A 27,495-nucleotide genomic window follows, 5' to 3' on the forward strand; every position below is an offset into this window, starting at 1 on the left:
ACATTTAACATCACTGCAAAAATACATCTAATCTAAAATCAATATTTATTCACCAATAACTTACAATAATAGTAAGTTATCTCTCCCTCGTGTCCCTGCCCCTCTCCTTTTTTGGGAATGTGCCCACGCATAGTATTTTGGAGATTTTTTTTTATATATATTATTTAAATACTCTTTGTACCTCCAACAACTCCAAAGCATTGAAAACCATTGCACTATGTAATGAATATAATGTCTTGGCATTATTGTAAGATACATCTGTAGTATTGTGTACTATGTATACCCCTGGCTTGTTAAAAAAAAAAAAAAAAAAAAATATGACGCAGATGTAAATTGACAGGTTCTCATAATAAATCTCCAACTGATTGACAAATTCACTTGTGAAATGGATTGCTGTGAACTGTATGCCAATGATTGACTTATGATCAATAATATGGTAATAAACAATACATTGTATTCTAAAGCCACTTTTATATTGTTTTATCAATGATTAACTCTTCTGCCACAAGAATGTAAAGCATTTTAATTATCTGAATATTTTTTATATATATATATATATATATATATATATATATATATATATATATATATATATATATATATATATATATTATAATTGTTTTTATATTTAAAGATAACTATGTATCATTATTTTATCATTATATATTGAGTTATTGTTATATTAGGGGCTTTCTCAGCAAATTTTTGTATATGTGATTAATCGCGATTAATTAATCGAACACCATGTAATTAATTCGATTAAAATTTTTAATCGATTGACAGCCCTAATAAATATATATATATATATATATATATATATATATATATATATATATATATATATATATATATATATATATATATATATATAATCATATAGTTCGAATAATTAATTAATTATAATAGTAGGCTAATAATATAGCAACGCATATTTACAAGCATATCTACAAAACTGCATTAATAACATGTTGTTCAATTAGCGTACTGCATATAAATATGACTCCAGATGAATAAAGACTACTAAAAGTGAAATAAGAGATACAAATAATGTCTGATATTATATATATTTTTTAAATGTATATATTAACAAATATAATGTAATTTCTGCAAAACTAGAGAGAATCTCTCCGAAGGATCCAGCAGCAGCAGCAGCAGCAGCAGCAGCAGCCAATGATTCTTCAGTGGGGCGGAGGTGAGTCAGTGAAAGACAGCGAATGCTGCTCTCAATGGAAGTTGCTGTAAGTGCGCTGGACCTGTATACTACATTTCACTCGCTTTCAGCCGGAGCTCTGCTCAGACGTTCACAATGAACAGCCGCTTGTTGCATTAGCTTACAGGGCATTTGAAAATAAATCCTGAACACCTGGGATCACTACACATGAGTGCAATTTATTTATTTCTAGACTCAAATTAATATTGCGTTCGCTGCGATTCGTTTCATTAGGAACTGCTTGAAGTACGCATACAATTTGTTTGTTTACGTGGCTGCTTGTACGTACTGCAGCTGTCTGGAGTATTATTGTACAATAGTGGTTGATAGTTGGTTTTGACTGCATGTTTGGATTCATTCCCTTCAACATGTTGAAGTAACAGCAAACCGGAGGACCAGGGCTGCATGCGACTGGATCTGCAAACTCTTATGAGAGGATCCTGCGAATATTAACGCATTTGCACGAGACTTTGGGGATGCAGTGAGTGCTCATCGCTTTTAAAGTGAGCTAAATACTATTTTTGAGACTACATAACTTTATATCGACTTTGCCTTGCAAGAAAGGCTAACGTGATTCTGTAAAGTGTTGTTATCCGTATAATGTGCAAATATTATTACAGATAGGCTTTAAACGCATTTATAAACCAATTATGACGTGTCTACACTGATTGCGCGACTACGCGGGCATCACGCAAAGAACGGTATTTAACATATTTTTTCACAGATATCACTGGGACTTTACCACCGGACGAAATGTATGTTTTCATCTAGCTAACAGTTTTGATATAAGTGCACGTGAATAAGTTGGAACCTGCTGAACGGAGCGCACGCGATACATGGACAGCGCAGAAGCGGCGTAATATCACAGCTCGAGACACCGTGATGGGCGCGAGGGGTTCTGATCCCAAATCCATTGAGCGAAAATTCACAGGTCTGCCTATATCACACATAAAAGGCAGACAGAACAGGAGCGTGGATCGCGTGGAGGAGGACAGGTTTTACTCAGGAGACGACAGCTCCTCTCGTTCTCTCTGGAAAACCTGTGAAGCACGAGCCCTCACTTCCTTAACTCCTGCTTTCACGTGTGTGGACAAGAATGCCATCATGTTTGAGAATAAGACCACTTCTTCAAAGATTTTAACAAGTTTCTCCGATGGAAACTTCAGCTGGAATGGAAAGAGAAAGTTTACGTTGTGCGCTTGGATTTGGTGGGCGTTTTTCTTCATGCACGTGCACGTGTTGAGAGCAGTTGCACAAGGTAAGAGTAAAAACACACCTTATGTGCTCTAAGAATATGATGAGCTCCATTCAGATCATGCATAAAAAGTATATTAGCTTATATGCATGGTTTGAATTCTATAAATTAACCTAATGCTGCCATATTGAAGATTATGAATGGTGCATAAAATGCATTTGCATGATTTTTACCGCTGCACTGTTGTCATGGGGCTTCCAGACTTGATTTCAATGATAATGGCGATTGGAAATATGTGCCTGTCCATGCAACAGACAGATGAGCTGAGATCTCTAGATGTGAACAAAAGTGGAGTCATTAGGTCAGACTGCATGCATGGCCACAGATGGTGTATATGCAGGATTTGGGCGCTGTTCCCTCTATTATTTTTCTCATAGATGGATCATGATGTATGCATACGTATGGTGAGGCGCTTGTGGACAAGTGTAACAGTTGGTACGCTGAGAAAAGTGCTGATGTAGTTTAAAAAGAGCTTTTGTAATGAGCATGTTTCTTAATGTGCCTGTGCAGAGTTACTTCTAATGTGATGATGGAGGTGAGCACAAAACATTATGTTCTCACAGATCTACTTTTCCATATTTTACCTCCTTTTTTTATTTTTTATTATGGATTTAGTTATTTTAGACATTGTAGGATATAATAGAAATGGTCAGCCATGCATGATTATTATTAATGGGCTATTTTTTCCCCCTGTCAAATTATTTTGTTTAGACATACTAAAAACTGTATGGTTCATTAAAAGGGACATTTATAATTACTCAGATTAGTGTCATTTTGCACCATTGCGCTGCAATCAAAAGCTACTATGATGCTCGTGAATAGAAAGCCTTATCCCTCTGTAAGCTCTTTCCACCCACAATATGTAGTTTAGTCACTTGAAATGTTCCATTTGCTTTCCTGAAGGCACTGGAAAATTAGTGGCAATGATTTTCTTTTCAAAAAAGCTTCTCAGGCATAAATATAAAAAAGCTTAAAACCTGCATTCAGATACAAATAAAATGGTGTTTGGTTTTTGTAACTAAGATTCTGTGCTTTGTCAAATCAACACAAAAACATGCCTACTTAAGATAACGCTTCATATCATTTTCACTCTGCTATATCACTATCTCGAAGATACTCAAGTGTGAGGTTCTGTTTAGCGTATGGAGTTTTATGTCCCTTCCACACAGCTTGCTTAAGATAAAGACTCAATTGAGATAAAGCCCTGTCATTGGGCAGATAAACTGTGTTCATTCAAACTATACAGTTGTATGTATTCCTCTCATATTGGTATTCCTCTCAAATCTAAATCTAAATACCTCATATCTTAATGCCCTGTTGAAAGAGTCAGGAAATTGATGGCAATTGAATTTGTACGTATCATGAATGGTGTCAAAGCTATGCTGCAAAGTCTACACTATCCACAGCTGGGATTTCTGATTAACCTTGAGCATAGGAAATAATGCTTTGAAGGCTCCCTTAGAGGTATAGTTCACCCAAAAATAAAAATTCTCTCATCATTTACTCACCCTCATGTCATCCCAGATGTGTATGACTTTCTTTCTTCTACAGAACACAAACAAAGATTTTTAGAAAATTTTTTCCACTCTGTAGGTCCATACAATGCAAGTGAACGGTGGCCAGGTCTTTGAAGTTCCAAAAAGGAGATAAAGTCAGCATAAAAGAAACCCATAAGGCTCTGGTGGTTTAATGTTGGTTGTGTAATCAAGCTTGAAATCAGTATCGTCTAGATGTACATTGAGGAAGGTGTTACATTTTGGTCTGTTCTCTCCCAAAATCCAGATGGATAAATTCAGAAGACATTGATTTAACCACTGATCTAACCAAAATATATATATTTGGGTGAACTATCACTGTAAGAGATGCATAGACCATATACAAACCGAGAAATGGTAATGCAGACACAGTCATCATGTAGTTAATGAAACTCACAGTTAGAGTTTTTTATTGCATGCTTCAAACTTTATGTACTTTATTTAAATTTGAAAGTTTCAGCAAAGTTGAAGAGGTGCATGCAGTTTCAGCCAGTTCCCAAGTCCTGTGTCAAGGTCTTTGATGTTTGGAGAGCTCCCAGCACTGATCTGGGAATGGGTTAGATATTATTGATCTGAATTGAGGAGCCAACAGCATTATCAGAGCAAGCATATAGAATTCAACTTGGAATTATAAAGGAGAAGTGTGGAATTCTTCGATAATAAATATTAGCTATTTCATAAAATCGATAAATTGATCATTGATTAGACGTTATTTTTGCTACACATTTTTGAGGCATTGATATATAAAAATTTGTCCGACATTTAAATTGAAGCCTAATTGTTGTGCTTTCCTATTCACTGTGAGTTGGCCTTCCATTTATTGTAGTCTGGAGCTTTGGGAGATCACAAGGAGGTGATATAAAATTTACTGTACTTAATAATATAGGACAGGGCTGCAGTTACAAATAGGGGATTGCGTACAGTTATTCCATCAATGTGCGCTACCCTGATGGTTTTTGCTGCTGCGCACTGTCTCCATGTTTATATCCGCATCTCCTGCTGAACGTGTTTACATGCTCTCTACATTATAGAACAGCCTTTCCGTGGGGCCCCTTCCAGTCCGGGCCCCTCTCAAAGCTTGGGCCCAGGACAAAAGGTCCAGTTGACCCCCCTTATCGGCGGCCCTGCTGAAGGACAAGTCGATTCGGTGCAGATTGCAGTCCAAAGTTGTGAATCTAGTCAACATACACAGAAAAGTTACAAAGGTTTTTGTACTTCTTCAAGAAGGAACAAAGTGAGGTTGATTGCAGAATTTTGAGCAGCCTCTGAACTAGTAGCTGGGCTCCACAATACATGCCAAAAATTTCAGAATGTGCCATGTCATCCGCCAGACGCATCCGTTGTGTCACCCCATTTAAGTTACCTTGCCACTCACACTTTACCAAAGTTGTGTTGAGAAATTTGCATGTGCATACAAAATTGTGCAATGATTATCCCTATTTACTGTATATCTGAAAAAAAAAATGCAGATATACAGTATATCAATAAACTTTGGGAACATTTTCAGATTATCGATGCATAAAAAATACATAAATCCTAAACCTATTAAATATGTTGTCTTAATTAATATTAATATGCAGAGACAACCATAAATAAGTGATTCTGACCATAAATAAGCAATTTCAGCATTAGCCCAACATAGCAACATTCGCTCAACCAATGGGTTGAGTTTGGGACTGTTTTACTGGCCAATTGCATTAGGAGAAATGTTTCATGAAAAATCTGTATTTTTGCAAATCTGTTTGTTGCCACTAGTGGAAGAGAAATTCCACACTTCCCCCTTAAGATTAGTTCACCAAAGTGGCATTCAACTGATCACAAAATATAGTCAGGACATGCTGGGAAAAAAAATAAAAAATAAATATATGTATATATATATATATATATATATATATATATATATATATATATATATGTATATATATATATGTTGGATTAACATAAAAATATATGTACATCGGTTGCACATATTCCTGTTGTGTTTACTCAACATTGTTTATCTATGTTCAAGTTGCCTAATTTATGTTTGTTAAACGAACATAATTTTTATGTGTTGTTTTATGCTTTTCATTCATTTCAAGTATTTATAGTTACCTCCTGTTAATTTAACATTAATTAATTATGTTTAAGTGAAAGCTTTTTTATGCTGTGTGTATCTTTAATGTTTAGTATATTTAATATCTGCTAAACCAATATGTAAAATATATGCAGTATATTCAGTGGTGCTCCGATAAACAAAAATAACCTGATAAAATAAATAATCTCACACTATACTTATAAAGCTTTAGCATACTATAAGCTGACTTTTGTCAATAAATAAAGGCATTTTGTACATCCCTCTACTTGATGTAGTCCTATCTTCAACATTAATACTGTACATTTTTAAAAGCAGTAAGGCTATAACCCATAAAATTTGGAAGCTACAGCTAAAAACCGGAACAAACAACCATGTTGTCTATTTTAAACAAATTACTGAAAATTAGTCTCCAGGTCTCTTAGGTCTCCACAAAACTGTCAGCGAGTGAAAATCGGGCTTAAAATCGTGTAGTAAAAACTCAGCATTACGTAGACAATCACCTTGTGAACTCATTACCATAGTAACAGCCTCCCCCTTTAAATGATTAAATAGTGAATACGATGCCTTCAAATAGTTTTCCAACTTTAATAAGATTTCAGTGAGCGTAAAAGTGCGGTGATTATCCGGCTGATCATTAGATTACTGAATAAAGGAAGAAGGTTCTCCTAGCCGGACACCGTTTTTTTTAAACACATGGTTTATAGTTTTTATATATATATATATATTTATTTTTTATTTATATTTAATTTATTGAAAGGGTATACATACTTTTTTGTTGAATAGGTGCAGTACGTTTTGGTGTCAGAGAGCCAATTTAGAAAATTGCACCTACTTAAATACAAGTACTTTACCTACTCGCTTTCAACTTGTTCTCTGTTTAAATTAGGAATATATATGTTAACTGCATGTCCTAATGAATGCTCTATAAAACTTAAGTTGTGATACTGTTTGTGGAGGTTTTTATAGGTACATTTGCAGATAATCGTGAAAATCGTACACATGCCATACACATCACCAAAAAAATAAAAAAATAAACAGTGGCCAACCTACCCTCTATTAAAAGTTTCACTCCATATGCACTCTATAAGTAAGTTTTCTGTGTGTGGGTGTGTGAAACGAAAAATAAATAATGATCCTTATTCCAAGAGGCAAACATGTGAAACTACCTTGTCATACCCTGCCATAACATGAAAACAGCTCACTCATAGAGTCTGCTTCTGAGAACTTGTGCTTTCTTTGAAAGTGTGCTGCCTTCCAGCTCCATGACCATTTTCTGCAGTACCTCAAAGGTATACATCAGTTCAGAATAACATCTGTCCAAATAACATCGCAGCAGCGAATGCAAAGTTATCCAAATCTTGTAAGACCATCTGGCCCTCAAGGACAACCTCGATGTCCTCTGGTCTGTCATGGTACCTTTGTGTTTGAGAACGTAGATTCCCATACTCTGGTCTCCTCAATGGATCCTGGGATGAAGGCTTTGTCTGCAGCCTGGAGAATGCACATTCACAATATTAGATTCAACCGAACACTGGGCACTGCTCTGGGAATATTATAACAAATGTAATTTCAATAATTTAATAATGTAGATATCATGAGAAACGTAAACTTGTATATAATGAGAATGAGAAAGATAAAGTTTGAAAGTACTGAACCTTTATAATTGTACTCGCCGCATATTCTCTCAATAATAGAGCCCCTTGATAATACATTCTCATCCAATATCAACATCATCATCCTGGCCAAGGGTGTCAAGCAGAGCAAGTTATTTTTAGAATACATTTTTCCCCAATCAAATGTGTACACCAAAAACAAAATTCTGCCTTACTTTAGCCTTGGGTTCCATGATGGTCTGCAGTCTTCTTCTTATCTGTCCTCCTCACTTTTGAAATAGCTTTAGAAATTTGTCAGACAGCACATCTATCTGCGACAGAAATGTGGACTGTAGGGGCATGGTGGTAATGTGCTTAAATTCTGCATTTATCTGAAAACAAGATTGATCGCATATAAAAATACTGTTGAAACACAATTCTGAAAGGCACACATTCAAAAAGGGTTAACAACTATTACCATTAAATTAGTCAATTAAATTTAAAAACCTAAAATGTTTTTGTCATAAAACTTTTCTTATAATATTATGATTGTCCTAGTTTTAATATAATTTATTCGCCCCACATTTTGTTTTGCTGCTACAACTAGCTTGTTTTCAGTGGAAAACTGCTCACTCATAGAGTTCATGTTAAACTGAATTAAAATCCTGTGTCAACAGGTCCAGCTTATACGCTTATAAGCTTCCTGTGAAAAAAATGTCAGTAATTTCCAAAAAGGTAAAATAGTCAAATGATCAAGTTAAACTTGGGTTATTAGACAAGCCCCAGATGGTGATAAAAAAAACATCCAAATCGAGAAAATGTTAAACAATTCACAATTAAGAGTTTCATCAAAGCTGCCAAAGCTACACTGTTAACATATTAAATTACAAAATTCCTCCATGGAAACAGTGGCCTACAAAAAGTGTAATTAATGACATACCTTGCTTACGTCAAAGAGTGCTGGCCATCTTGCCCTGAAGTCTTGGATCATGGGGATGTCACAAACCACTTCATATCTCCTATAAGCAAATGTCTTTTCATTTTCATCATAACCACTTCCCTGTTGTTGTTGTTGTTCTTCACATCTGAAAGAAGTGCCACTCTCAAGGCTCTCATCAGATTCTCCGGTGGGATGGGGGAGGGAGGGGGGTAGTTTACTTCAGGCTGCCGTGGTCTTTTGATGGCAGAAGCAGCACTTGATTTGCCCTCCGGTTTGTGCTTAACAGAGTTTACAATCACCTCAGGATGTACAAGTTTTCTCAAGTGAGTGTGGTAAATTGCAAGTGTATTCTTTAAGCTAGTTTTCCAACCAGCATATCCTGTCAGGGAGCCTTTCTCAGTGAGTCAAGGATGTTTAGAGGTGAGGGCCTTTCCATCTGTGTTAAACTCTTTATCAGTGAAATAAACGTTGTATCGGACAATTTCTTGAACCAGGCTTTCAATAATGTTCGACTTCAGTTTAGGATCTGGAGTAAGCAATGTACCCTCCTCTTTGTATGCTGCATTGCCTCGCTCAAGTTTCAGCTCTGCATCAAAGCAAAACTGAGGAGCAAGGGAGTTGCTGGGCCAAAATTGCCTAGAGCTGGATGTCTCTGACTCTGTTGAAGAGAGTATGTCAGTGTCAGCACAACCACTAGACAGGGCTGAGGATTCATCCAGAGAGGAATGGCATAAAGCAGTAGCTAACTTTTAATGTAATTACATTTTTTCAAGAGATAGGTAAAGCTTCAGAGAATTCAGCATATTTTCTTCATAATTTTAAAAATAAATTGATATAAAACGTATTATTAATTTTACATTTATTTTTCCAACTGGTTGGCGAAGCATTAGAGAAAGATGATTTGTTAGGTGATTTACCTGAATTATATACCTGAATTTCCCTCTGAGAGAGCACATAAAAATGTTCACTGAAACACCTAAAATTAAGTTAAAAATAAAATAATGCAATTAAAAGATCTGAATAATACTGCTACTACCAAACAGCATTCAAAGCAAAGCAGAAGTCAGTCTGGAGGAACGAGGTGTTTCTTGACAGGAGGAAAAATAAAATGTTACTTTTACATATAAAAATATATAAGAAAAGACATTAAAAAGCAAGCCATATACTGGCCTTTTCAATAGTAAAATTGACTATAAACACAGTCTACAGATAAATATCAGTATTTATTTTTTCAGATTCAAAGCTATACAGTAGTCCAGCCTACCCCTGATTGAAGTTTCTTTGTTTTGTGGCAGCAGGCATGTTTCGACAAGTCAACGCTAACTTTTCATCCCCTCCCCTCTCCCACCCCGCATTAGTTGGTTTAAGACACTGTTGGCGCCACCAGTTAACATTAGTCTCTCTCTTAGTTAGTCGACATACACAAAAAAATATATGCCTGAGAGATTGCACAAAATTCTAAAAACTTGAATACACATCATAATATTCAACGGTGGCTAAAGCTAGTGTTATCGTTAGCTAACTAAGCTTTAGCACTAACTTTCCATCATGTTGCTCGATATAACCAGTACATAAAAACATTACCTCCATGAAAATGTACACATTCAAAGGGGCTACTCTCTGTTTCTCACTGGCATTTTAGTTTAAATTACCTACTCTGGACCCACAATAACCTTTTCGAAGCGAGAGGCCAAATAGCGGACTGTGGTGCAGTTGGTTTTCCCTCGCAAAGCATACATGTATATTTCCAGGGGGCGGAGTTTTCCAGAGAAAACGTTACTTTCTTACGTTTCAACATGACTAATTCTAAAAGATTGAACATCCTTCAACAATAAATGAATGGTGCAAGACTCAAATATGTTTAGATGACAAATACAAATTTATCATGTAGGAAATACGAACTGCATATTTGCAAATTCAACAATCTCCCCATTGCCCTTTTTTCAGTGCATTACTGATGTAAAAAAACAGCACCATCACTATTTGAAAAAAGTCATTTTTGATCAAATCTAGACAGGCCCCATTTCCAGCAGCAGTCACTCAAACACCTTATCCTTGAAAAATCATGCTAAATTGATCATTTGGTACTAGAAATCACTTGCCTTTTTATCAAACACAGTTGAACGCTATTTGGTTCATTAAATTAAGCTTTACATTGGCTTTTTGTTTTTGAGTATGCAATAGACCAGCATGTCTTAAGATCAATATTAGATAAAAAAATAGCAAACTAGAAACTTGTCAGTCATTAATTGTTTTGAGGAATGAAGGCTATACACTGCATGCAATTGGCAAAAAGGTAGTGTACACCTTTGTAGTGTATACAAAGGTGTACACTACAGTCTTCAAAGACAAAGGACAACTGGCTCTAACAAGGACAGAAAGAGATGTGGAAGGCCAGATGTACAACTAAACAAGAGAAGTACATCAGAGTCTCTAGTTTGAGAAATAGATGCCTGACATGTCCTCAGATGACAGCTTCATTGAATTCTACCTGCTCAACACCACTTTCATGTACAACAGTAAAGAGAAGACTCAGGGGTGCAGGCCTTATGGGAAGAATTGCAAAGAAAAAGCCACTTTTGAAACAGAAAAAAAAAAATAAAAGGTTAGAGAGGGCAAAGAAACACAGACATTGGACAACAGATAATTGGAAAAGAGTGTTTTGGATCTTAACCCCATTGAGCTTTTGTGGGATCAGCTAGACTGTAAGGTGTGTGAGAAGTGCCCGGCAAGACAGCCACATCTATGGCAAGTGCTACAGGAATTGTGGGGTGAAATGTAACCTGAGTATTTTGACAAACTGACAGCTAGAATGACAAGGATCTTCAAAGTTGTCATTGCTGCACGTGGAAGATTTTTTTATGAGAACTTGAAGTAGTTTAAGATGTTCTGAACATTTTTGTTCAAATTGTATTAGTACATTTTCACGTTACTAATGTTCTGACTATATATTGTGATGAGTTGAATGCCACTTTGGTTAATAAAAGTACCAATTTCTTTCCATAAGTGCAAAATCTGTACATTATTCCTAAATTGTGGCTGCCACTTATATATACAGTGAGGAAAATAAGTATTTGAACACCCTGCTATTTTGCAAGTTCTCCCACCTGGAAATCATGGAGCGGTCTGAAATTGTCATCGTAGGTGCTTGTCCAGTGTGAGAGACATAATCTAAAAAAAAAAATCCAGAAATCACAATGTATGATTTTTTAACTATTTATTTGTATGATACAGCTGCAAATAAGTATTTGAACACCTGAGAAAATCAATGTTAATATTTGGTACAGTAGCGTTTGTTTGCAATTACAGAGGTCAAGCGTTTCCTGTAGTTTTTCACCAGGTTTGCACACACTGCAGGAGGGATTTTGGCCCACTCCTCCACACAGATCTTCTCTAGATCAGTCAGGTTTCTGGGCTGTCGCTGAGAAACACGGAGTTTGAGCTCCCTCCAAAGATTCTCTATTGGGTTTAGGTCTGGAGACTGGCTAGGCCACGCCAGAACCTTGATATGCTTCTTACAGAGCCACTCCTTGGTTATCCTGGCTGTGTGCTTCGGGTCATTGTCATGTTGGAAGACCCAGCCTCGACCCATCTTCAATGCTCTAACTGAGGGAAGGAGGTTGTTCCCCAAAATCTCGCAATACATGGCCCCGGTCATCCTCTCCTTAATACAGTGCAGTCAGCCCTGTCCCATGTGCAGAAAAACACCCCCAAAGCATGATGCTACCACCCCCATGCTTCACAGTAGGGATGGTGTTCTTGGGATGGTACTCATCATTCTTCTTCCTCCAAACACGGTTAGTGGAATTATGACCAAAAAGTTCTATTTTGGTCTCATCTGACCACATGACTTTCTCCCATGACTCCTCTGGATCATCCAAATGGTCATTGGCAAACTTAAGACGGGCCTTGACATGTGCTGGTTTAAGCAGGGGAACCTTCCGTGCCATGCATGATTTCAAACCATGACGTCTTAGTGTTTTACCAACAGTAACCTTGGAAACGGTGGTCCCAGCTCTTTTCAGGTCATTGACCAGCTCCTCCCGTGTAGTTCTGGGCTGGGTGTGAAGCTTTCGCTTCCCAACGCATCACACTGGCTGCATCGGACCATTCGACTCGGTTACGCAATTCAGTTTGCCCGGCTCCCGCCCCCCTTCAGGGGCGTCCGCTTTTCCGCAGTACACGGCGAGCATGCCAGTTCCCTGCGCACGGAAATCGCGACCCTCTTAGCCAAGGGCGCGGTAGAGCCCGTCCCTCCAACCGAAATGAGGAAGGGTTTCTACAGCCCTTACTTCATTGTACCCAAGAAAGGCGGCGGCTTACGACCAATCCTGGACCTGCGAGTTTTCAATCGGGCCTTGTTAAAACTCCCGTTCAAAATGCTCACGCAGAGAAATATTCTGGCTGGTGTTCAGCATCTAGATTGGTTCGCAGCGGTAGACCTGAAGGACGCGTACTTCCACGTCTCAATTCTGCCACGACACCGACCCTTCTTATGGTTCGCGTTCGACGGCCAGGCGTTTCAGTACAAAGTCTTCCCCTTCGGCCTGTCTCTGTCCCCTCGCGTCTTCACCAAGGTCGCAGAGGCGGCCCTTGCCCCGCTACGAGTTGCCGGCATCCGCACAGAGACCAGCCGCTTGGGGCTTCAGGTCAACTGGGAAAAGAGCAAGCTCACTCCGGTTCAGAGCATCTCTTTTTCTCGGGTTGGAGTTAGACTCAGTCTCAATGACAGCACGTCTCACGAGCGAGTGTGCTCAGTCGGTGCTGGACTGCCTCGCTTCCTTCAAGCCAGGCACAGAGGTCCCTCTAAAACTTTTCCAGAGGCTCCTGGGACATATGGCGTCCTCCGCGGCGGTCGTGCCGCTGGGGTTGATGCATATGAGACCACTCCAGCACTGGCTCCAGACTCGAGTCCCGAGACAAGCATGGCACCACGGCACGCATCGGGTAAGGATCACCCCCGCCTGACAGACCTCTGCTTTTTACGGGCAGGAGTGCCCCTGCAGCAAGTGTCCCGACGCGTTCTGGTCACAACCGACGCCTCCCGGTCCAGCGGGCACGCAGAAGCGGGCCGTTGGAAAGGGGCCCCGCTGCGTTGGCACATCAATTGCCTGGAGTTGCTGACCGTCCTTCTTGCTCTCAGGAAGTTCCTCCCATTAGTTCGGGACAAACATGTCCTCGTGAGATCGGACAGCACCACAGTGGTGGCGTACATAAATCGCCAAGGCGGCGTACGCTCCCGCCACATGTCACAACTCGCCCGCCGTCTCTTCCTATGGAGCCAGCAGCGACTCAAGACGCTGCGTGCCACTCACATCCCCGGCAAGCTCAACGTCGTAGCGGACACGCTATTACGACAACGCCTGCCCGGTGGGGAGTGGAGGCTTCACCCCCAGTCGGTCCAGCTGATTTGGGAAAGGTTTGGCAAGGCCCAGGTAGACCTGTTTGCCTCCCAGGAAACCTCCCACTGCCCGCTCTGGTACGCCCTAACAGAGGCTCCCCTCAGGACAGACGCGCTGGCACACAGCTGGCCCTCGGGGCTGCGCAAGTACGCATTTCCCCCAGTGAGCCTTCTTGCACCGGTGCTGTGCAAGGTCAGGGAGGACGAGGAGCAAGTCACGTTAGTGGCCCCCTACTGGCCCACTCGGACTTGGTTCTCGGAACTCAGACTTCTCGCGACAGCTCCTCCCTGGCGAATTCCCCTGAGAAAGGACCTCCTCTCTCAGGGACGGGGAACGCTCTGGCACCCGCGCCCAGACCTCTGGAACCTCCACGTCTGGTCCCTGGACGGGATGCGGAAGAGCTAGCCGGCTTACCGTGACCGTTGTGAATACAATCAACCAAGCCAGAGCCCCCTCTACCAGGCACCTTTACGCCCTAAAGTGGTGCTTGTTCGCAGATTGGTGTTCTTCCCGAACTGAAGACCCGCAGAGATGCGCGATCAAGTCAGTGCTCCTGTTCCTACAGGAGAGGCTGGACAGGAGGCTGTCCCCGTCCACCCTGAAGGTGTATGTTGCCGCCATTGCCGCCCACCACGATCCTGTAGACAGCAAGTCTTTGGGTAAGCACGACTTGATGCTCAGGTTCCTGAGAGGCGCCCGGAGGTTGAATCCCTCCTGGCCAGGCCTAGTTCCCTCCTGGGATCTCTCGGTAGTCTTGGACTCCAGAGACCTCCCTTCGAGCCGCTTGAATCAATTGGACTCAGGGCCCTCTCTCTTAAGATGGCCCTGCTGATCGCGCTCGCCTCTATCAAGAGGGTCGGGGACCTGCAAGCGTTCTCTGTCAGCGACACTTGCCTGGAGTTCGGTCCGGCGGATACGTCTGTGATCCTAAGACCGCGACCGGGCTATGTGCCCAAGGTTCCTACCACACCCTTCCGAGATCAGGTAGTGAACCTGCAAGCGCTGCCCCGGGAGGAGGCAGACCCAGCCCTTTCGTTGCTATGTCCAGTGCGCGCCCTGCGCATTTACCTGGACCGCACACAGAGCACCAGACGCTCTGGGCAGCTCTTTGTCTGCTTTGGGGGACGGCAGAAAGGGAATGCCGTCTCCAAACAGAGGCTCGCCCACTGGGTTGTCGACGCCATCACACTGGCTTATCACACCCAGGCCGTGCCCCTACCCTTGCGGGTCCGAGCTCACTCAACAAGGGGTGTTGCGTCCTCGTGGGCACTGGCCAAGGGCACCTCCCTAGCAGACATCTGTAGAGCCGCGGGTTGGGCAACACCCAACACCTTCGCAAGGTTTTACAACCTCCGCGTCGAGTCGGTTGCGTCTCGTGTTTTGTCAGGTCCGAGCCCGTAGAACTCGGTAACACGTAGACCGACCAGCCGGGTGGATCGCTTGCGCCCAGCGCCCTTTTCCTGACGTTAAGGTAAAGTAGTGCGCCTTCTTCCCAGGGCGCCCCACTCCGAGTCGGGACCCTGGTCGATTCCTCCCCAGCCCTCCGGGTCCGCAGTTCAGCGGAGGAACTCGCCGACCCAAGCCACTGCGGGTACCCTGATGGCTACCCTGTACTGGTATAGGTGCTCCACAGGTAAGGCCTCCTGCTCGGACTCCCCCTGTGTGTAATTCCTCGGTTCTGTCCCCTTACGAGCGGACCCCCGTGTCTCCCTTAGGCAGTTACAGCTGCCCCGGTCGCCGTGCTGTAGCAACTCCCCCCTTTCGAGGCTGGATCTACCACCGCACCATACTTTCCACACGAGCCCTAAGACGGCCGTGTGACGTGTCTACCACTTTTCCTCCCCAAGAAAAAGGGCTGGTGTGGTCTCCGCAGGGTCTGGGTAAGACCCCCTTCCCTATATGCGTGTAAGGGCCCCGGCCGTGATTGCTCTATGCGAGAAACATAGAGAGAAAAGAGGCCCAGCCAGGCTGGCCCGTTCCCATGTTGGCAAACATCGCCTTGTTCCCCTTCCAGGGTAACTAGAAGGATTCCGATGTTCTTATGGGGCATTGGAGAAGGGTACGTGCAGCCAGGTACAGACGATGCACGGCACTGGATGAAATTCCTGCCCGCCTCTGTATCGGCGGTTCACGTACATGGGTCAGCGCATGGCAAGATTGGAATGGGTCCCCTAGTGTCGCTTCTCCGACACAACGTGGAGAGAGCGACAGAAGGGGAACGTTTGGTTATGTATGTAACCTCCGTTCCCCGAGGGAGGGAACGACACGTTGTGTCTTTCCTCCGCCATGTCGCTGAACCGAGCCACTGTTGTGGCCGGACCATTTCCGGCTCCTCAGAAAAATCCTGAATGAACTCCCTTATTTGCGCCGCTTAAATACCCGTATGTCTGGGGGCGGGACATGCAAATACCGGCTGTCAACTCTCATTGGCCTTTTTTCATAGATCAGAGGTGGATATCGGCGCTCAAGAGAGACCCCAACGTGTCGTTCCCTCCCTCGGGGAACAGAGGTTACATACGTAACCAAACGTTCCATGCACAAATGCGTTTTTATGAACATACTCAGTTTTTCCTAATTATACCCTAAAATTGCACTTGGCCTTTTGCAGGTGTTTATGTTTGTCTCAAATCATAAACTTATTTTTGCAGTTGATTTTCTAGCTGCTTGGGTCTGGCAGAAAACTACGGTGCCCTTAAAACCAAACATCCAGGCAGAGAGGGAGTTTGTCAAGTAGTAGCAGTTGCACAATCCTCTGTTGTGCTTCTAGAAAGGTCTCTGGGCTAATGATGTTTGTGCCAGAGCATTGTGTAGGTAAATGTAGTTTCTTCTACGAGCACGAGCTTCATGTGCTTTAAATCATCTGCTAGCTGTGCCAGCAGACAAATCCACACTACTCATTTATGGCTGTAAACTATTATATTTCACTTTCTCAACATTTGTGCAATCTGTGCAAAAGGTTTCTTTTTCCGCAGGATCCTCCTGTATCAGAATCTGCTTTAAAAAAAAATAAGTTTGAATCAGAAAACAAAGAAGCAATGGCATAGACTGTGGCAGTGCAGCTCCATATGATTTCTTGAATGCCATCATTTTGATTATTGATTTGTACACAAGCCATTGATTCCACAGTTGTGCAATGCTGCCAGCTCATCCAGGTGAAGGATACCACATAGTAATTCACGTCAGAGTTGAAAAATTGCCTCCTTTCCTCTAAATTAAAATGATGAGTACAGCTCTCCGGAATGAGGATTTCTGTCAGTGCTGCTTAACAAAATTATAATTTTAAATTCCTTTTCTCATCCTTCTATAAAGAAAGTTAATAATTACATACAATGATTCCGTGAAGGTTAATGAAACTGTGAATTGTTTTTCTTGGAGTTAGGTGAGGCAAAATTAGGCATTACGTTCCCTCCTTGATTGTATTGCTCAAAACTTTGATTGCGTTTCCAGCTAATTGCGAAGTGAATTAATTGATGTGACTGGATTTGACACTTCAGATTAGAACTAATTTACACAAACATCTCATGGGAAAACATTCAGCAGACTAAACATGCACTTAGCCAAATTAATCTAAAACAGGGCTTAAAGGGATAGTTCACCCAAAAATGAAAATTCTCTCATCAGTTACTCACCCTCATGCCATCCCAGATGTGTTTGACTTTCTTTCTTCAGTAGAACACAAATTTAGATATTTAAAAGGATATTTCAGCTCATACAATGCAAGTTAATGGGTGCCAAAAGTTTGATGCTCCAAAAAGCACATAAAGGCAGCATGAAAGTAGTCCATACAACTCCAGTGTTTTAGTCCATATCTTCAGAAGTGATATGATAGGCGAAGTCCTTTTTTGCTAGATATTCTTCTCCCTGCCCATTAGGAGGTGATACGCATGAAGAATGTGAATCACCAAAACACAATAAGAAGAAAGTGAAAGTTAAAGTGGAGATTGACTGAGACTTAAATATTGAATTGTTTCTCACCCACACCTATCATATTACTTCTGAAGAGGGCTGAAACAATTAATTGATGTTATCGACAACGTAGACAATAAAAAAATTGACAAAAATGTTCATTGTCGAATAGTCATTTGATCTCATTTAACGTAACTTTACAAGATCACATTAAACTCAAATTATGGCACGCAAGAGCAGCACTGCAGCTCGAGTCTTGGGTCTCTCCCACCCTAGCAACTGGGCCAATTGGTAGCTTAGGAAGCCTGACTGTATATTTTTAAATGGAAAACAAGACAAAAACACTTGATAACAATAGGATTTTTTGGCATTGAATGTTTTACTGAATTAATATATATATATTTTTTGAACTTCAAAATTTTGCCACCCATTCACTTGCATTGTATGGACCAAAAGAGCTGAGAAATTATTCAAAAATCTCAGCAGATGAAAGGAAGTCTTACACATGTGGGATGACATAAGGGTGAGTAAATGTTTGGGTGAACTATCCATTAAGCATTTTTTATTCCGGCTTACCTGGTCGGGCTGGTAGTTTTTTTACTAGCCATCACAATCACATGTCAAATTGATGTCCACATGAATGGCCGGACCCAGGGTTTCCCAGCAGAACATTGCCCAGTGGCATCACACTCTCTCCATCGGCTTGTCATCTTCCCACTGTGCATCTTGCAGCCATCACTTCCCCAGGTAAATGGCGCACATATACACGGCCATCCACATGGTGTAAAAAAAAAGTGAATCATCGGACCATACAGGATAGCCTTTTTTGCCCTCGCACATCAATGAGCCGTGGGTGGCCAAGACCTTGTGGCCGGTTTGTGGTTTGTCCCTCCTCGGACCACTGTTGGTAGGTACTCATCACTGCTGACTGGGAGCACCCTACAAGCCTTGTTGTTTCAGAGATGTTCTGTCCAAGTCATCTGGCAATAACAATTTGGCCCTTGTCAAAGTCGCTCAGGTATTTACTCCTGCCCATTTCTGCTGCATTCATCTCATTGACTATGAGAACTGATTGTTCGCTTACCATCTACCAAGACCTTGACGTGCCCTTGTTAGGAGATGATCAACGTTATTAGCTTCACCTGTGAGTAGTCATAATGTTTGGGCTCATCAGTGAAAATTTATTGCTTTACTTTTATTTATCTCATGAATTTGTGCATCAATCCATCTGAAACCAACTGATAATAAACTTTGTCGCTTCGACAAGGTTACAAACAACTTCCATGTTTGTTAGGATTTCCACATTATCTTCATGTTGAGAAGACAAACCCATGGACGTATACTGGCCAAAGTGAACAGCACCTTTAGACTGGACAGCAACTGTAACAAAGCACTTAAGTTCAGCTTTATAACGAGCGATATACAGTACGTGCTGGTTTAGGAAACAGGTGTTACTCTTTTGGAAAATAATGAGGAATGTCAGTTAAGATTATTGTGAAATCTTAAGTTGCAAAGTTACAGGGACCCAGCCTTTATTGATTTCATATCTTTATAGCAGCATAAGGTTATTTAAATGGTTTCTTTTTTATTTGAGGACATTTACAGAGATATTTAAGATTCTGAATCTTTCATCGAACGTGTTGAATGAACAAAAGGAGATGAATGGAGACAAACTTCTCCAAAAATTGATAGGTGTAAGAAAAACTGATTGGCTGATCTCTAAATCATATCTGACATTTGTTTCAGAGATTCATATGTCTTTGAATCTGGAAAGAAATAATAATTAAATTTGACCCATTGGGCAAAACTGCTGTGTAGAAATCTGTCAATACCTGTTGATTTACACCAGTATAAATTGTGTCAGTTCTGACATCCCTGTAAAATACAGAGTCATGCAGTCTTTTAGACAGTGTTTGAACAACTCTGGTTCATCTGATACATTTGAGATAGCAGTTACGTAGATGGTGAATAATTTATTAAATGATAACACCAGCTCAGCCTATGTCTGACTGTCAGTTAAAATCAGATTCAAGAAGGGATTTTTGATTTTCAGTCATTTTAACTCAAATTAGAGACCATTTTAAAGAGTGCATTCACCTGATGTGATAGTTGGCTGGCAGGCTGATAATGTACAGCAACAATAAAATTATTTGAACAATAACAGTTATCCTGATTATAATGACTCCCATATGTAAGCTAATAAGCTAATTCTGCCAGTTCAGCTGGCACACGTTCAGCTGTTGTTGTGTATTATATACACAAGATGGCTTTGGTTTTTGTTAGATAATGGGGGTTTGCTAACATAGCAGTTTAAAAATTTGCTCGCAATGATCTTTAAAACCTAAACAGCCCTAGACTTGTTGTGTGGGGAACATATGCGGAAATCGCGGGGGGTCAGGACCCCCCCCCCCATCTGAGGGTTGCCCCCCCCCCCTAAAATATCATTAAAATATGTGTATTGTAAATAATATAATGATATATTCTTAAAATAATTGTTTAAGAACTAAAATAATACAAATGCAAACGGGGCAACAACAAAAAAAAAACGTTTTAAATATTTTGCTCTTGAGAATTGTTATGTTTATTGTCCCCCCCAACATTTTGATGAAATTTTCACCCCTGGTGGGGACCAAATTGAATTGTCACTCTTGTTTTGTACATTTGTTAAGGGTTCTTTCCATGTTAAACTACTTTCTGGTATTCCAGCTTAATAGTGTAGGTTGATTTTCCCCAATAAATGGAAACATTGTTGCTATCAACACACATTTTTTTGGTTCTAGCAAAAAACGGACATCATAACTTTGGTTCAACCAATAGCATGAGTTTGGGCAGCATAATTATAAAGGAAATTGACATTGACATTGCTTCCAAATGTTCATGTACCGTGAAATCAACCCTATTTAGCAAAATAATACAAACAAAAAACAACATGTAAATAGGCCAATGCAAACATGGCTGAGAATCTTGTTGAGAATTGGATGGAATATTGACTGGGATGATCCTTCGTCCTGGTTAGATTGAAACATGCTTTTATACAAATGTATTTCATCTAAAATAGAGAACAGGGATATGAATTAGGCCTATAAGTTTTTTATGTTTCTTGATACAGTATGCTTTCCCACACAATTATTGATTACAGAAAACAAATCCCTCATGTTCTTTAAAAGCTCTCGCTAACTCTCTCGCTCTAATGTTCACAGATTTTATCAAAAACCTTCACTTAACAGAAGAACATTTGTTGAATATTAACAAGAGCAAATATTTTCTTACGCTTCAATGTTTTCTTTCTGATACTGAATTGGAGCAGTTTTCCCTCTTGAAAGAACCCATTTTATGCAGTATTGCTGATAAGTAGGTCACATTAAATGTTTTTTGACACTAGACACATGTGAAGAGCAGCATGGGATCCAGGCTTTGGTTTCACAATAACACAATTGTTATCAGTGGAAGTTTCTCTGTGGGGTAAAAGAGCAAAGGGGCAAGGTTCAATTGCACCAAGGCAGGAAACACCTGTTGAAGTGAGCCGTACTGCCACCATGCAGAGATTGGCACGGTGACATTCAAAAGTGAATTGATGCTGAAAGCCACTTCAATCACTGGAATCATAAAATTGCAGCTGCCTATTCGCCCAAGCTTTCAAATTCTGATTTGCAAAGAAAGGCTGTGAATACTGGGCTCAACCTCCTGCCAAATGCTTTTCTATGGAGTTGAAAAAGATTTTGACACACTCAGCATTTCCCCCCACTGCTAGATCATTGTCACCGTAATCTTTACGTCCCTCTTTAATATATAACCCCTGGACTCCATAGGCAATCTGTCATCTGAATCCAGCAAAATGATGAGGTCATTTACATTTCTTCATTCCTTCTATGCAAACATGAGGCATGCCTTGAATGCCAACATGAATGATTTGCCTACGATTTGCACAGATGATCTATGTAAACACATGCATCACCGCCGCCATGTGTTTTGAAACTGAAACCACTGGAGCTCTTCAACTCCAACTTAAGGTTAGTTCACACAAATATTACAATTCTGTCATCATTTATTTACCATCATGCTATTCCAAACATGCACGATGGTCTTCCTTTTTTTGAATATGAGACACAGGTGAATGGTGACTGAGACTGCCAGCAGATTTGGTACATTTGTTGTCCCTTCTTATGCAAGGCATTTTACATAATTTGGCACGCTCTGTCAGTATTATGCATCTGCCATGGGATGGCCATCTCTCAGAAGCATTGGATATCAAATTTAGACAGTACCTCCACTATGCTTTTATGCTTCTTTAGTGAAATTCAGGCCTTGGATAAACAAATCTTGATGCGCGTTTCCAATGTACTTTTATTTTATTTTACTTCACCTGGCTTATTGTAGTTTTTAAATAAAAATATCAAGGCTCATATACAATACTGTGGCCCCAAAAGTATTTCACATGTAAAATGTATTCATATGTTTTCAATATATAACAAATATCAAACCAAGTGCCATTTACTTTGAAGAAAAAGGCAAAAACACACGCACTGCTCACTACACTTACTGTATGTGCGCAACTCTATTCTCTTTAGTGTATTACCGAGGGCTGCCCCCGACCAAAGATTTTCCTAGTTAGTTTAAGCCATTAGTCGACTAGTTGTCGCAAATTCATGATATTAATTGAATTACTTAAATATGTATATATTAGGGGGCATCAGAATATGGTTTGAGTTCCAGGGCTGAGAAAGAATGTTATCAGTAACATTGCTAACACTGTTCTACATCACAGAGAAATACTTAACCATAATAATGAGCCTTTAAAATATAAATTTTACCAGTGCATGCACGAAGTAAGCCACAGCGACACCGGCAAAAGTGGTAATGATGCTGAATGTGTCGGAAAATCCAGCAAGGAGTCTGTCTGAAATTGTTTTTTTATTTATCAAGAGAAATGCACATTTGGATTGTGCGGATAGACAATGATCTCAAGGATTGATGATGGTCAGAGTGATTGCCAATATGAGATGCCTTTGAAGGGCTTGTTTTCCCATTAATGTATTTCATTATTACTATTATTATTAGGCTAGTATTATTATCAAATTAATATTAAAAATACCAGTAGACACACAGTCATGCGCTTGAAGAAACACTTTATTATATTATTAACAACAGATGACAGAAAAGCTGTCTATGCACATGTATGACACGTGTTTGTTCGGAGGCGTGCAGCCTCGTGGAACACACGTATGTAAAAGGTTCTCACTCTTTGTTTCTGTCTTCTGAATTTTTTTGTTGTTGCAAGAACAGTATCATCTATGAGTTCTGCAAATGACCTCAGACATCTCAGCTCAGGAAGTGCTTTGAGTTCAGTTCACTTTATTTCCTCAGAGCAGTTTATTGTGAGTGCAAATCTGCAGCAAACAAATGTATTCACACACATGATGTGTTTTCCTGGACAACGAAATACCACCAGTCGAGAATGCACAGTAGGTTAGTTTCCAAAGAGATGTTGCCCTTCACAACTGTTGTAATGCCATCTTTCAAAAAGTTGAACAACACACATTTAAATTGCACTTTATTTTTTTTCCAGTTTCATTAGAATTTTTAGTTAAAATAGATAAAATAGCTTTTGTGTAGGCTTAACCCTAACCCTGCTTAATTAAATTTAACCCATAGTACCACCTAGTGTCCAACCAGCAGTAATAATTTTTGTTGGTTTACTGTGTTGTTGTTTTTATACTGGGACCAACCGAACAATCAAAACTTCTTATGACTAATGTTTGGTCGACTATTAGGGGGCAGCCCTAGTATTATTTTCAATAATCACAATTTTCACCTTTTTCTTCTGGACAGCTTGTGTTTACCATTAAAGCTGCACTTAGGTTTTTTATTTTTTATTTACCAATTCTCTCGAGAGCCATAATTGGTTAATAAATGTCCAATTAGTTCTGAGAAACTAACTAGTTTGTTTGATATTTTGTTTTTAATGTAATGACGTTCAGACATTTGTAAGTCTAACTCAAGTGTCAAAAAGTGTCAAAACACTTTTTAGGGCCACTGTAGCAGTTTGTTCTTTAAGACATTCAAATGTATACTTGAAAAGATCCTTGGGTTTGCACTGAGATTTCTCCACTGAAAGCTGAATAAAATGTCAGTAAAGTCTTAAACAGTCTGTGCCCCTGAGATTGTATATTTGATTTCCACATGCCCCATCTTGTGTAATAATTCTGAGAGGAAACAAACATTTTACCAAGCATGTGATCCATGAAATTCCTCTACTTCCATTATGTGGGTGTGTCAGGGTTTCCGTTGTCCGGTAATTACCGGACATTGGCCGGTAAAAAAATTCAATGTCCGACAAAATTAAATCTCTCCGGTCAAATTGTCCGATTGAAATTGCCTAATAATCCCGTCCCCCTAACACAGTCTGAATTTGAGAATAAGCCTAAAATGTATAAAGCAAAAATACACTGATCTCTTGCTATGTTATAAAGGAACAGGCTCTATCGTTTGAAAGTTATGAAACAACATCGCATGCTGCATTTCAAATAAAGCGCACGCCTAAAACGGCTGCAATATAGACCTAAACAACGAACGATTGAGTGAGACGTTTCAAATATGGCCAGGCCCAGGCAGACTAGCTTTAAAAGCTTTTTTCAGAGGCCAGACGATGGTGAATCAGGAACATCTCATTATAGATAGATCAGTGCTTCTAATCCGCGCATTCGTGCAGTTTTTTTCTCTATCATCAAAACTGAATAGCCTATGTTCATCAGTGCATGGTTACAGTCTATATCAAGCAGGGACACGTTTGTGTGCATTTTATTTTGTGATTTCACCGGAATTAATAGAGAGTCTCCGCAACGGCGATAGATTGAAACGCGCGTCCTAGTGAAGATTGCGCAACTCGCGCAGCGCGTCGTCCATGCAACTGATAGCAGCGGACACGAGCGCTCAGCTTGATTTCAAAAACAACAGATTTTAGCGCTAGATCTCTTATTTAATAACGGACTAAATGAACGATCTGCTAGTTAACTGGAGATGTTTTATTTATTTGTATTAGGTACATCCGTGCCTCAATGTTTCAAAAAGTGAATGTGTGTGAAACCACAGTAAAAAACAATTGGCGTTGATTGACGCCAATCGGACGTTCATGTTTTTTTTTCGTCTATTTGAAAGTTAAGCTAATAATAATATGTTGCATTCTATACGGCCTGATTATGTCATTTTTTAAGTTACATAGACTGCCTCCAGTTTTCCTCAACTTGACTAATTAAGAGGCGATATATTTGACCGGCATATCATCAAAATGTCCGTAAAACGAAACCTCTGTGACCGGCACCATTTTTTTCTAGCGGAAACTCTGGTGTGTGTGTGTGTGTGTGTGTGAACGAGCGCAGTGACAGATGGTGAGTGCTGATAGCTGTAGAAATGAACCCTTAGTTAAACGGCTGCTCGTGTTCTCTGTTGTGGCGGTGCGGTATGGAAATGAGCATGGCAGGATGTGGGGGGTGAGGAGGGCATGTGACTTTGCCAGCTGTGATGGCTACTGGGGGACACGCCTGATTGGCTGCCAGTGTGCTGGTTGCTAACAATCTGACCTGAACCCTGTGACATCATGCTCCCAAATCTAGACTGCGAGGGAGTATGCGCATATTTACTTACGCATGTTTAAATGAGCTCTCTGCCAGCGTTCCACCCTGGCACACCTCAGAATCACATATGACCAAACCTAGCGGACCAGACAGAATGATTTGTTAACTCATTTGTTAATCTGATTCTTAACAGATTTGTTAATCTCCAGCATCATAGTAATTGAAAGTCATTCGTTTTCAGTTAGAGTTGAGCCATATCACATCAAAACCATCAAAAAAACTTTTGAACCCAAAGCAATTCCATTGCTTGAATTTTTTTTTCTTTTGTGTACTCTATTCAGTATCTGATTAGAAAACGTACAATATAATTTGTTAATAAGCATCATCATAACCATTAAAATACAGTTAAATGCATGCCATTTAAATTATACATCACATATCACATTATATTACTGAAGCTACAAAAGGTAAATTAAACATTTATCTTTATTTGTTTTCCTCTGATATTTTGGCCAGCAATCTCATACTGATGCATCACTTCAAAACATGAATCCAGAAGCATAAGTTATAAAGGCATAAAAACATTGAGAATGACCACAACACACATCCACTAAAGTATTATGCCCAATTTAGACTAGGAATGGGACTTGCTGATGCAATATTGTCTATCTGTGGGTTGCAATACTGTAATATTGCATTCTTTATTCCAATGTTTAGTGTATTGCAATTCAAAACTGAGATATATTGTGATCTTTTGCAGCCTCCAAGTGCACCTGTTAAGCTCCTACATCAAAGTTGGGCATTCTTTATTACAATATATCATGCATTCAATTTGGAAACAAAATACAGAACAAAACAATTCAAAACAAATACATTAAAAACGTTGGTAAATGCACTTTTTTTCTGTTGTACCGTGAATAAGCATAAGTGAGTACACATCATGACTTTTACATGACCTGTGATTTATTAAAGGGGTAATGTCATGAGGAATAAAATGTTTCTTGATATTTTGACATATAAGAGGTCATTCTACTATAAAAACATACTGTAAATTCCAGAACTCAAAACTTAATCCCCAATATAAATAATAATTTAACGATCAACTCAAAGCAAAAGACATTCAACACAAACTCTCTCTCTCTCTCTCTCTCTCTCTCTCTCTCTCTCTCTCTCTCTCTCTCTCTCTCTCTCTTGAACTGCCGTCTCCAGCTGCCTTTATCCGTCTCGTCGGCTTGATTAGCCTGATTAGGGGTTGGGCTTGCGTCATCATGGCCCGGCCCCACCCTCCTCCTTGCCACAATGTAGTACATTTGATTTTGTCTCGATATTGTCAACATTTTGTCAACTTGTTCTATTTAATAATTTACAGAGTTGGGGAACATAATTTTAAAAGTGTACTGTTATGGTGTGTAAGGGACTGTAAAATTCCACAGCCTGCGCTAAAACGCCGGTGTCCAAGAGTTCATTCAATTGACTTGCATATTCTAACATAATAAACACTGTTATTAAAAAAGCATTTTCTTAATCTAAAGGTTGCAGCAGACTGCTAGCCTGATGGCTCACTTTCGGCATTTAAAGACAGCATGTACAGTCTTTAGTACAGTGTTAAATCATTTTAGGACAAGATATTATTATTTTCATATTGTAAAGGTTTTAGAAGCCTGCTAATATATATGCTGACTTACTCTAGGTGAGATTTTCCCAGGATGTGGAATTATACATATACAAAATTCTATTATTTTTTTAAATTATGGTCTTGACACTATGGTCACTATGGTCTTGAACCACAAAACGATATAGGGCCTAACAATGTATTCCACTCCTAGTGTTAATTGAGCGTATTACTTCGGTGGACATATAGGTATACAATGTGGTCATAATCGTCTCCATGCGTCTCTATCTCTGATGTATGTGTGCTATGTGGGAGGATTGTGAGACATCACTTGATGTACAATTTCTAATTCAGAGTTCCCACTATACACACACAGTTATTGGCCAGGCTATGAT

At 40.1% G+C, this 27,495-nt stretch overlaps 1 protein-coding gene and 1 long non-coding RNA gene across 5 annotated transcripts in view; one reads left to right on the forward strand and one right to left on the reverse strand.

Annotated features, from left to right (window-relative positions):
* The first annotated feature begins 1,301 nt into the window (after positions 1-1,301).
* Positions 1,302-27,495, forward strand: part of LOC127647329 (protein sidekick-1-like) — a 474,624-nt gene continuing 448,430 nt past the window's right edge. For 3 of the 4 annotated variants that reach the window (XM_052131501.1, XM_052131503.1, XM_052131504.1), the window contains exon 1: positions 1,303-2,468. In XM_052131501.1, the coding sequence (XP_051987461.1) occupies positions 2,093-2,468 (376 nt within the window). In that variant the 5' untranslated portion in view covers positions 1,303-2,092. Of the gene's footprint in view, positions 2,469-27,495 lie in introns of all 4 variants that reach the window. The other variant, XM_052131502.1, reaches the window with a different exon arrangement.
* LOC127647331 (uncharacterized) lies at positions 7,039-9,587 on the reverse strand. The gene is made up of 5 exons (XR_007971045.1): positions 9,527-9,587; positions 8,610-9,267; positions 7,906-8,061; positions 7,733-7,815; positions 7,039-7,568 (listed from the first exon to the last, which is right to left on the reverse strand). It is a non-coding gene; the product is annotated as an uncharacterized LOC127647331 (long non-coding RNA).

Source organism: Xyrauchen texanus, chromosome 8 (assembly GCF_025860055.1).
Source record: "Xyrauchen texanus isolate HMW12.3.18 chromosome 8, RBS_HiC_50CHRs, whole genome shotgun sequence".
Taxonomy (NCBI): domain Eukaryota; kingdom Metazoa; phylum Chordata; class Actinopteri; order Cypriniformes; family Catostomidae; genus Xyrauchen; species Xyrauchen texanus.